Source organism: Orcinus orca, chromosome 5 (assembly GCF_937001465.1).
Source record: "Orcinus orca chromosome 5, mOrcOrc1.1, whole genome shotgun sequence".
Taxonomy (NCBI): domain Eukaryota; kingdom Metazoa; phylum Chordata; class Mammalia; order Artiodactyla; family Delphinidae; genus Orcinus; species Orcinus orca.
Genome location: NC_064563.1, coordinates 32,410,675 through 32,423,631, shown reverse-complemented (window position 1 = coordinate 32,423,631; position 12,957 = coordinate 32,410,675). Strand labels below are relative to the sequence as shown.

Sequence of the window (12,957 nt, the reverse complement as noted above, 5' to 3'; positions counted from 1 at the left end):
CTAAGGCTTACTATTATCATTACCTAGAACAGTGCCCGAAATACAGCCATGATCAGAAATTTTCATTATATTAAATTGATGAAGTTTTGAAATTGCTACTATAGTAATGGTATTTTCCCTAAAATAGTCATAATGTTTATGTCAAAATTAAATATTAATATTAAACTTTTGCTACATTATAGCAAACTTTTTCTATTCTTTTCTGTTCAAATCTGAAGATATAATATATCTATCTGTAACACTGAATCACTATGGCAATAATTCTCAAAGGAAGTGGCTGCGTTTAAGAATTATCAACTATGTTCCATGAAAGGCTTTTGATAATCCTACACGATATCAGAAAAGCTTTCTAAAATGACACAGAAAGAATATCAATAAACTCCTACCTGTTCTGGCATAGCTCCATGTTCAATTCCAGTCTTCAATAATCTGTAGCAATTACCAAACAGATCCCATTTTGTGAGATCATGAGCGCTAAAATAAACAAAAATGCATTAACTTTATTCTAGAGTGGAGGAAGGTTTAAATTTGTTGAGCTCAGTTTCAATGAGGGAAGAATAAAGTAACTTCATTTTCTAGTAGAACTGTAAAAGTTCCATAAGGAAATGTTCAAGTCCTCAAACTTAGAAAGAAAAAGAGAAAGAGGGAGAAGGAGAGGAAGAAAAAAACAAAGAAAGAAAGAAAAAAAGAAGGAAGGGGGGAATGAGAGGGGGAGAAGAGAAGAGGGAGACGGGTAGAGAAAGACAGAGTGGAAGCTGATATTAGGAATTCATTAAAAGAAATCAAAAACAATAAAACTTCATATGTTAAAGTGAAGGTTACCATTTCTTTCTTTCTAGTATGTTTTAAAGCACATTTAAACAAATTCATTCAGAATTTCAAAGTATAAATACATGCATATTTTTGAAAAAGAGATTTGTATTCACGAGATGGAGATAAATAAAGACAAAGTCAGGGTAAAGGAAATATGGCACAGTTCCAAAACTTTAGTGTAGCTATTTACATGTGCTGAGGACTTCTGAATGAGATAACACTGACAGTGTAAATTCTCATGAGCTCTGCTACTAAAAATAGCACAATTACTCACTGTCAATTTTTATTTTCAAACGTCAAAATATTTTCTTAAATAGGAGTTTTGACACTGGTTGTCAACTTTTATTTTCAGATGTCAAAATATTTTTTCAAATAAGAGTTTGTTTCTCCATGGAATTCCAAAAATGTACTTGTGTATACAGAAAAGGCTTAGATTTTAGACACTGCTTTTGAAATCTGAAGTATTCATCAAAGTAAGGGCTACGCCTAAACATGCTTTTTCACAACAAAGTTCTTTATTTTCCTTTCTTTATGGAGAAGATAAGCATGTTTCATTACAAGGGATATGCAAATTACAATTTGAAAATGACACCTATTTCATTGATCTGAGCCTTTTTTTCCTTATTCAAATCCAGCAGTTCTGTCTACATAGTAAGAACACAATAATAAACAAACTAGACAAACAAGGACAATTCAGGAAAAAAAGCTTATAGAAATAATTTTGTGGCTTTCTCCAAAGCTGTGATTTTTATTTAGTAAGATTTCTAAGAGCTATCAACTGAAAATTATACCTTTAAAAACTCTAGCTTGCAGAATAAGCCCATCTAATTTGTTAATTATACTGATTATCTTAAACTTTTACAGTGTACAGTGTACATTCATTACACTGAATGATAAATCTTACTCCTTAAGTAATCAAATTATAATAAAAACTCATAATTTATCTGTAGGAAATCTGAATAATAAAAACATCACAACATCTCAATATTTCTCTAAAATTTCCCAGTGTTACATGGATGTTAAACATTAAAATCAGTTTGTTTTATGTTGACTAATATAGGTTATTCATTAAATCTACTTTAAATAAAATGACATACTTGTGGAAAGAGGTTAACCGCTTTAATGTAGAAAGAACATTGTAAATATCATCATCATCAGCTTCTTCTCCCTATAAAAAAAACAGCAGACAGTACCTTAATACCATAAATTTACTCACCCTCAAATTCACATGGAAGTCTATTAATACTTACTGCCTAAAGAAAAATTCTTTTTTATTATATAAATAGTATATATTCACTGTTGATAAATGAGAAAATACAAATAAGCAAAAAAAAACAAAAAGTAAAAAACACCCATAAGCCCAACACCCAGAAATAACCACTTTTGCATTTTAAACAATGTCATAAATGTGACTTCGTACAATTTTCTGATTAATACCTTTGGATAAATTCCTTGAAACTGCTGAGTGAAAGGATAGGTAGTTTAAAGATTTTATTGGTTATTTCAAAGATTTTACTGATTGTCAGTTACATCTGCAACTTCAAAATCACAATGAAAATCAAAAAATGGTTGAAAAAAATTAAAAGTTAAAATTAAAAATTAAAGTAGGGGAAAACTGATTACATGGATTAAAAGTAAATCCTATCAGCCTGGCCGTCAGGACATACAAAGCTGTGGGAATTCCAGATTGCCTTACATAGATTGAAAGGAGAGGGCAAGAGACAGGAATCACAGAAATAATTATAAAAATAACCAGTTGGAGATGCTTGCTGCTATCTTAGGCACACCACTGGTAAGCAGCTATCCTTTATAAGCACACAATTTTTATGTTCTATTCATTAGCACGTAATAGTTCAATAATATTAAAATGCAAATTAGGCCCCAGGAATAGAAAATGAAAAAATGACTTAAGAAAGTCAGACCTTTTTTAAAAGAGAAAAAAAAAGTCTGTCTTTTATGAAACAGATTTTTAAAATAAAAATGAAGTGTAACTGAGGCTGATCTTCATAAAATGAACAACTGCAATAATGCTGCTAAGTTTTGAAAGTAGAGAATTCTACTAGATTTTATTTTAAAATGGAAACAATTTAAAACTCAGCTACCTTGAAAAATTATTAGCCAAAATCATTATATGTACACATTAACTTTAAAACAGACCTCTTGCAATAGATCTTCCACAGAATGATTGAATCGATCTACAAACTCATCAATCAGTTGGCTTCGAGCTATGTCAACTCTGTTCTGGATGGTATACTCTTCACTGCATAAGATGCTATAGGTTTTACTGCAGGCTTCTAGAACATCTGATTCTATGTGTTTCTCCACAACAAATTTAATCTGTTTTAGTAAAGCATCTAGATGCTGAGGAGGAAAAAAAGAAAAACTATGATATTTAGATTAACAAAAATTTAAAAAAAGCATCTGTCATATAACAAGTAAGCCTATATATTACATGAAAATAAAATAATTCAGTTAATAAAACTGACTATAATAGCAGAATTTCAATTTTATAGTGTCTTACCTTTTCCATTCTACCTGTGCTATAAATTTCTAGATCAAAATACTGTGGGATTTGTAGCAAGTTTGCTACCTTCTCTGCATCTGCAGAATACTAGAAGGAGAAGCAAAGAAAACAAAGTAACTACTTTAATAGTACAGTGTAATAAGCAAACTCAGTGGCATATTATCACAAAACTAAATGAAACTGTACCTTTGATAGCAACATAGGCAGTGTGATGATAAAATGCTCAGTCAATTTGTTTCTATCATCAATCTGAGTTTTCCTTTCTTTGGCAGTTAGCACCTAGAAATAAATTTAAATGGGCAAAGAAGAGTGTCATGTACTAATTTATAAATCTAGAATGTTACAAAGATGATGAAGCACTGGCAGATAATATAACAGAGAATTTTCAGAAAAGCTTATTAACAAATTACTAAAATAAATGTATCTAGTTTTATTCAAATTACTTTATTACTATTACTTTATTAAATAGCTACTTATTTTAGATAAGTTACTACTTGTTTAAGTAAAAACAAAAACATTTCTAAAAAACCAGTTATGAATATAAAAATACTGGAACCAATGGAGAAATAATTTTTCTAGAGTTTTAATCTCAATATGTTAACAGTTATCTCCCCTAGGTTAAATAAACTATTCTAAACGTACTTTAGCAAGTAATCCTTTTTTAATACCATCAGCAGCTAGTAAATTTTCACTTATTTTTAAAGCATATACTAACGATGTCTCTGGACTCATTTATATTTGATTGTTCTTGTAATTAAGCCATAAATCTGTTAGGCAATAATCAAGACAGAGGGGTACAGCCTGTGATCACTGAACAGATTAGAGCCCTTCACCTTAGCCTGTATTCAACTAGCTAAACTATAGGTGGTTCCAAAAATAAAATACTAAAATGCAGGCTCAGTTAGGATAATTATTTTCCCAAAGTATTCTGCAGTTTATTATCTTGAAGGAATTTACCATCATAATGTTGAATGGTTTTATGGGACAGAAACATTCCAATGTAAATTGCCACTTTATAAATGTAAACCCCAATGTTTGAGAATGTATGAAAGAATAGGGCCTCCTATCTGATTCTTCTTTCAGGTTGCTTTTCAACCTCTTAAACATATAAAGTAAACATTTTGGAATGATCTACCACCAAGTGCCATGTTTAGTTCTGCACAAAGCAATTAAAGGGGCTACATGTAAAGTGAAATATGTACCTAGAAATGTATGCAGGATATTGAGAAGTCTTGAAATTCATTTGACAATGTAGGAAAGGTCTAAGGATGTGGACCTTAGGGTAACAGCTATTTTGATTAAACGGTCATTGTGTCAGGCACTCTACACACATGAACTCATTTAATCCTCACAATATCTCCGATGGGACAGCAAAAATGGCATAATACCTATGAAGGGGAATTTGCCAATATCCAACAAAATTGTATACATATTTTTCCTTTGCCCCAAGCAGTCCCACTTTAGCAATCTACCCCACCAACACACCTGGTACAAGTACGAAATGACACACTATTATTTGCTGCACATTATTTCCAGCAAAAGACTGACCCAAAAGACTCTCAATATTATATCCACATAATAGATCATATATAGCCATAAGAAAATGAAGCTCTCCAAATAAAGTTATGGAGTAATACCCAGGATATACTGTTAAATTAAAACGTAAGGCACAGAACACCATATAAAGTATGCTATTCTTTGTAGGAGACAGGAGATTGAAACGGAGGAGAATGGAGAATAAGAATACACATATTTGTACGTGTGCATGCATTCATCTATATTTGCAGAATGAAACACTGGAAGGATAGACCAAAAACAAATAAAAATGGTTACTGGTAGGTAGCAAAGGGGTGTAGAGGGAGGCATATAAGAAAGACATCTCTAAATATATATATATTTTTTAACATGGTTTTGACTTTTTAACTATGTAAATTTTTTACATATGTCCAAAAAATAAAAATAGAAAACATAAAAGTAAAGAGGTGAAAACCCTCTTATGCTAAATTTAAGTCAGAAATATCAATATGAATGCGTGATTTAAACATATGTGTATATATATAGAAATATATATATTTCTTAGCTCTGTGTACGAATGGTGCCTAGCAGAAATGATAACCAATTGACAATGAGTAACCCTAGTAACAAGATTTTGATCTTTACACATTACTCTATATCAAAAGGAACAAGGGCTCGTGGGAGATTCCTGTGCTAGGGTAATGTAGTATCAGCCTACAAGGTGACTCCCAATTGACCATTGTCTCCTGGTATTCATGCCCTTAATATAATCTCTTCTGAAAATGAATAAGGCTGACGTGTAATCTAAGGAATATTGTGGGAATTATATTGTATGACTCTTGAGGTCATAAAACACACACAAGTGTCCACCTTACTCTCTTTTGGACCATTCCTTCTGGGGGAGGCTGGCAGACTTGAAACAGTCCTACTGAGAGGTCAACATGGTAAGGATCTAAGGCCTCCTACCAACAATCAACACTAACTTGCCAACCATGTGAAAGAACTGTTATGGAAGAAGCAAATTTACTATCAAGACTTCAGAGGTTAAAGCTCTGCCTAACATCTTAAGTGCAACCCTATGAGAGAATCTAAACCAAATTAACAGCTAAGCCACTCACAAATTTCTGACCCACAGAAACTATATGAGACCATGAATACTTTAAGCCTCTAAGTTTTGAAGTATGGTAGTCCCCCTCTATCCATGTGGGATACATTCCAAGACTCCCAGCAGATGTCTGAAACTGCAGATCATTCCGAACCCTATATATACTGTGAATTGGTACAGCCACTATGGAGAACAGTATGGAGGTTCCTTTAAAAACTACAAATAGAACTACCATATGACCCAGCAATCCCACTACTGGGCATATACCCTGAGAAAACCATAATTCAAAAAGAGTCATGTACCACAATGTTCACTGCAGCACTATTTACAATAGCCCGGAGATGGAAACAACCTAAGTGCCCATCATCGGATGAATGGATAAAGCAGATGTGGCACATATATACAATGGAATATTACTCAGCCATAAAAAGAAACGAAATTGAGCTATTTGAAATGAGGTGGATGGACCTAGAGTCTGTCATACAGAGTGAAGTAAGTCAGAAAGAGAAAGACAAATACCGTATGCTAACACATATATATGGAATTTAAGGAAAAAAAATATCATGAAGAACCTAGGGGTAAGACAGGAATAAAGACACAGACCTACTAGAGAATGGACTTGAGGATATGGGGAGGGGGAAGGGTAAGCTGTGACAAAGCGAGAGAGTGGCATGGACATATATACACTACCAAACGTAAGGTAGAGAGCTAGTGGGAAGCAGCCGCATAGCACAGGGAGATCAGCTCGGTGCTTTGTGACCACCTAGAGGGGTGGGATAGGGAGGGTGGGAGGGAGGGAGACGCAAGAGGGAAGAGATATGGGAACATATGTATACGTATAACTGATTCACTTTGTTATAAAACAGAAACTAACACACCATTGTAAAGCAATTATACTCCAATAAAGATGTAAAAAAAAAACCATGCCTATGATAAAGTTAATTGATAAATTAGGCATAGTAAGAGATTAACAAAAATAACTAATAAAATAGGACAATTATAACAATATACTGTAATAAAAGTTATGTGAATGTGGTCTCTCTCTCTCTCTCAAAATATCCTGTATAAATTTAACACCTTTTCCATCTTAACTAAGAACTCATCAAGCACTGTGGCTATCACTTTTGCAGTTTGAGGTGTGACAGCAAAACTAATAGGAATTTCTTTTTCCTTCCTCACAATTTCAGATAGAAATCTATTCTTAACGAAGATCTTAGCAAACTCAGCATATGATTTTTTTCTTTCCTTGTTAAGTCTAGAACTTTCACCTATTCACTTAAAGGAGGCACTTACGGCTTCTCTTTGATATATCCGAATTGCCAGCATCACTACTCTTGGGCATTCAGGCGATATTAAGTAAAATAAGGGTTACTTGAACACAAACACTGCAATACTGTGACAGTCAATCTGATGACCTACAACAACCACTAAGTGACTAACTGGTGGGATACACTGGACAATGGTATGATTCAACGTCCCGGGCAGGATGGAGAGGGACAAAGCTGGATGGCATGAGATTTCATCATGCTTCTCATAACAACATGCAACTTCAAACTTATCAACAGATTACTTTCGGAATTTTCCATTTAATATTTTTGGATCATAGCTGACTGGTAACTGAAACTGTGCGAAGAGAAACCATGGGTAAGGGACCACTACTGTAATTTCTTTTACGCAGGAATAGATAGCTAACATAAGCAATAAAGGTAGAAAGTGAGACTGGGACATTTTGCTCTGAAAGAAAGCATTCAAAAAATGATGACATGTCAAAATAATAAGAAATTAGCCTGAAGGGGCTGTCATTCAAAATTGGGACATAACATATTCTTAAAACTTTTATTTTGGAAAATTTCAAAAACACTCATTTTGTCATTATTGTTTCATCAATTTTCCTAAAGGTTTTTTTCTTCCATAGCATTTTAAAATTTTAAATGTCTTTATTGGAGTATAATTGCTTTACAATGGTGTGTTAGTTTCTGCTTTATAACAAAGTGAGTCAGCTATACATATACCTATATCCCCGTATCTCCTCCCTCTCACCCTCCCTATCTCACCCCTCTAGGTGGTCACAAAGCACCGAGCTGATCTCCCTGTGCTATGCGGCTGCTTCCCACTAGCTATTTTATACTTGGTAGTGTATATATGTCAATGCCACCCTCTCACTTCCTCCCAGCTTACCCTTCCCCCTCCCCGAGTCCTCAAGTCCACTGGCTATGTCTGCATCTTTATTCCCATCCTGCCCCTAGGTTCTTCATAATTTTTTTTTTTTTTTAGATTCCATATATATGTGTCAGCATACGGTATTTGTTTTTCTCTTTCTGACTTACTGCACTCTGTATGACAGACTCTAGGTCCATCCACCTCACTACAAATAACTCAACTTCGTTTCTTTTTATGGCTGAGTAATGTTCCACTGTATATATGTGCCACATCTTCTTTATCCATTCATCTGTCGATGGACACTTAGGTTGCTTCCATGTCCTGGCTATTGTAAACAGAGCTGCAATGAACACTGTGGTACATGACCCTTTTTTGAATTATGGCTTTCTCAGGGTATATGCCACGTAGTGGGACTGCTGGGTCGTATGGTAGTTCTATTTTTAGTTTTTTAAGGAAATTCCATATTGTTCTCCATAGTGGCTCTATCAATTTACATTCTCACCAACAGTGCAAGAGGGTTCTCGTTTCTGCACAACCTCTCCAGCATTTATCGTTTGTAGATTTTTTTGATGATGGCCATTCTGATAGGTGCGAGGTGATACCGCATTGTGGTTCTGAGTTGCATTTCTCTAATGATTAGTGATGTTGAGCATCCTTTCATGGGTTTGTTGGCAATCTGTACATCTTCTTTGGAGAAATGTCTATTTAGGTCTTCTGCCCATTTCTGGATTGGGTTGTTTGTTTTTTTGATATTGAGCTGCATGAGCTGCTTGTATATTTTGAAGATTAATCCTTTGTCAGTTGCTTCGTTTGCAAATATTTTCTCCCATTTTGAGGGTTGTCTTTTCATACTGTTTATGGTTTCCTTTGCTGTGCAAAAGCTTTTAAGTTTCTTTAGGTCCCATTGCTTTATTTTTATTTCCATTTCTCTAGGAGGTAGGGCAAAAAGGATCTTGCTGTGATTTATGCCATAGAATGTTCTGCCTATGTTCTCCTCTAAGAGTTTGATAGTGTCTGGTGTTACACTTAGGTCTTTAATCCATTTTGAGTTTATTTTTGTGTATGGTGTTAGGAAGTGTTCTAGTTTCATTCTTTTACATGTAGCTGTCCAGTTTTCTCAGCACCACTTATTGAAGAGGCTGTCTTTTCTCCATTGTATATTCTTGCCTCCTTTACCAAAAATAAGGTGACCATATGTGCGTGGGTTTATCTCTGGGCTTTCTATCCTGTTCCATTGATCTATATTTCTGTTTTTGCTCCAGCACCATACTGCCTTGATTACTGTAACTTTGTAGTATAGTCTGAAGTCAGGGAGCCTGATTCATCCAGCTCGTTTTTCTTTCTGAAGATTGCTTTGGCTATTTGGGGTCTTCTGTGTTTCCATACAAATTGTGAAATTTTTGGTTCTAGTTCTGTGAAAAATGCTATTCGTAGTTTGATAGGAATTGCACTGAATCTGTAGATTGCTTTGGGTAGTATAGCCATTTTCACAATGTTGATTCTTCCAATCCAAGAACATGGTATACCTCTCCATCTGTTTGTATCATCTTAAATTTCTATCATCAGTGTCCTATAATTTTCTGCATACAGGTCTTTTGTCTCCTTAGGTATGCTTATTCCTAGGTATCTTATTCTTTTTGTTGCAATGGTAAATGGGAGTGTTTCCTTAATTTCTCTTTCAGATTTTTCATCATTGCTGTATAGGAATGCAAGGGATTTCTGTGCATTAATTTTGTATCCTGCTACTTTACCAAATTCACTGCTTAGCTCTAGTAGTTTTCTGGTAGCGTCTTTAGGATTCTCTATGTATAGTATCATGTCATCTGCAAACAGTGACAGCTTTATTTCTTCTTTTCCAGTTTGGATTTATTTTATTTCTTTTTCTTCTCTGACTGCTGTGGTTAAAACTTCCAAAACTATGTTGAATAATAGTGGTGAGAGGGGCAACCTTGTCTTCTTCCTGATCTTAGTAGAAATGGTTTCAGTGTTTCACCATTGAGAACGATGTTGGCTGTGGTTTTGTCATATATGGCCTTTACTGTGTTGAGGAAAGTTCCCTCTATGCTTACTTTCTGGGGATTTTTTTTATCCTAAATGGGTGTTGAATTTTGTTGAAAGCTTTTTCTGCCTCTACTGAGATGATCATATGGTTTTTATCCTTCACTTTGTTAATATAGTGTATCACATTGATTGATTTGCCTATATTGAAGAATCCTTGCATTCCTGGGAAAAACCCCACTTGATCATGGTGTATGATCCTTTTAATGTGCTGTTGGATTCTCTTTGCTAGTATTTTGTCGAGGATTTTTGCATCTATGTTCATCAGTGATATTGGCCTGTAGTTTTCTTACTTTGTGACATCTTCATCTGGTTTTGGTATCAGGGTGATGGTGGCTTCGTAGAATGAGTTTGGGAGTGTTCCTCCCGCTGCTATATTTTGGAAGAATTTGAGAAGGATAGGTGTTAGCTCTTCTCTAAATTTTTGATAGAATTTGCCTGTGAAGCCATCTGATCCTGGGCTTTTGTTTGTTGGAATATTTTTAATCAGAGTTTCAATTTCAGTTCTTGTGATTTTTCTGTTTATATTTTCTATTTCTTCCTGGTTCAGTCTCAGAAGGTTGTGCTTTTCTAAGACTTTGTCCATTTCTTCCAGATTGTCCATTTATTGGCATATAGTTGCTTGTAGTAATCTCTCATGAACCTTTGTATTTCTGCAGTGTCAGTTGTTACTTCTCCTTTTTCATTTCTAATTCTATTGATTTGAGCCTTCTCCCTTTTTTTCTTGATGAGTCTGGCTAATGGTTCATCAATTTTGTTTATCTTCTCAAAGAACCAGTTTTTCATTTTATTGATCTTTGCTATTGCTTCCTTCATTTCTTTTTCATTTATTTCTGATCTGATTTTTATGATTTCCTTCCTTCTGCTAACTTTGGGGTTTTTTTGTTCTTCTTCCTCTAACTGCTTTAGGTGTAAGGTTAGGTTGTTTATTTGAGATGTTCCCTGTTTCCTGAGGTAGGATCGTATTGCTATACACTTCCCTCTCAGAACTGCTTTTGCCGCAACCCATAGGTTTTGGGTTGTTGTGTTTTCATTGTCATTTGTTTCTAGGTATTTTTGATTTCCTTTTTGATTTCTTCAGTTATCTCTTCATTATTTAGTGTATTGTGTAGCCTCCATGTATTTGTATTTTTTACAGAATTTTTCCTGTAATTGGTATCTAGTCTCATAGCGTTGTGGTTGGAAAAGATACTTGATATGATTTCAACTTTCTTAAATTTACCAAGGCTTGATTTGTGACCCAAGATATAATCTATCCTGGAGAATGTTCCATGAGCACTTGAGCAGAAAGTGTATTCTGTTGTTTTTGGATGGAATGTCCTATAAATATTAAGTCCATCTTCTTTAATGTATCATTTAAAGCTTGTGTTTCCTTACTTAGTTTCATCTTGGATGATCTGTCCATTGGTGAAAGTGGGGTGTTAAAGTCCCCTGCTATGCTTGTGTTACTGTTGATTTCCCCTTTTATGACTGTTAGCATTTGCCTTATGTATTGAGGTGCTCCTATGTGGGGTGCATAAATATTTACAAATTGTTGTATCTTCTTCGTGGACTGATCCCTTGATCACTATGTAGTGTCCTTCTCTGTCTCTTGTAATAGTCTTTAAGTCTATTTTGTCTGATATGAGAATTGCTACTCCAGCTTTCTTCTGTTTTCCATTTGCATGGAATATCTTTTTCCATGCTCTCACTTTCAGTCTGTATGTGTCCCTAGGTCTGAAGTGGGTCTCTAGTAGACAGCATATATACGGGTCTTGTGTTTGTATCCATTCAACCAGGCTATGTTTTTTGTTTGGAGCATTTAATCCATTTACATTTAAGGTAATTATCGATATGTATGTTCCTATTACCATTTTCTTAATTGTTTTGGGTTTGTTATTGTAGGTCTTTTCCTTCTCTTGTGTTTCCTGCCTAGAGGAGTGCCTTTAGCATTTGTTGTAAAGCTAGTTTGGTGGTGCAGAATTCTCTTAGCTTTTGCTTGTCTGAAAAGGTGTTAATTTCTCCGTCGAATCTGAGTAAGATCCTTGCTGGGTAGAGTAATTTTGGTTGTAGGTTCTCCCCTTTCATCACTTTAAATATGTCCTGCCACTCCCTTCTGCCTTGCAGAGTTTCTGCTGAAAGATCAGCTGTTAACCTTATGGGGATTCCCTTGTGTGTTATTTGTTGCTTTTTCCTTGCTGCTTTTAATATTTTGTCTTTGTGTTTAATTTTTGAGAGTTTGATTAATATGTGTCTTGGCATGTTTCTCCTTGGATTTATCCTGTATGGGACACTCTGTGCTTCCTGAACTTGATTAACTATTTCCTTTCCCATCTTAGGGAAATGTTCAACTATAATCTCTTCAAATATTTTCTCAGTCCCTTTCTTTTTCTCTTCTTCTTCTGGGACCCCTGTAGTTTGAATGTTGGTACATTTAATGTTGCCCCACATGTCTCTGAGACTGTCCTCAATTCTTTTCATTCTTTTTTCTTTATTCTGCTCTGCAGTAGTTATTTCCACTGTTTTATCTTCCAGGTCACGTACCCGTTCTTCTGCTTCAGTTATTCTGCTATTGATCCTTTCTAGAGAATTTTTAATTTCATTTATTGTGTTGTTCATCACTGTTTGTTTGCCCTTTAGTTCTTCTAGGTCCTTGTTAAACATCTGTTGTATTTTTCCATTCTGTTTCCAAGATTTTGGATCATCTTTACTATCATTTCTCTGAATTCTTTTTCAGGTAAACTGCCTATTTCCTCTTCATTTGTTTGGTCTGTAGGTTTTTACCTTGCTCCTTCATCTGCTG

General features: G+C 34.7%; 1 protein-coding gene across 2 annotated transcripts in view; it reads right to left on the bottom strand.

The window, feature by feature from the left end:
* Positions 1-12,957, bottom strand: part of STAG1 (stromal antigen 1) — a 428,313-nt gene that overhangs the window by 48,543 nt on the left and 366,813 nt on the right. For both annotated transcript variants that reach the window (XM_033404083.2, XM_033404084.2), the window contains 5 exons: positions 3,524-3,616; positions 3,335-3,424; positions 2,971-3,174; positions 1,911-1,981; positions 387-474 (listed from right to left, as the gene is read on the bottom strand). In XM_033404083.2, the coding sequence (XP_033259974.1) occupies positions 387-474; positions 1,911-1,981; positions 2,971-3,174; positions 3,335-3,424; positions 3,524-3,616 (546 nt within the window). The remainder of the gene's footprint in view (positions 1-386; positions 475-1,910; positions 1,982-2,970; positions 3,175-3,334; positions 3,425-3,523; positions 3,617-12,957) is intronic.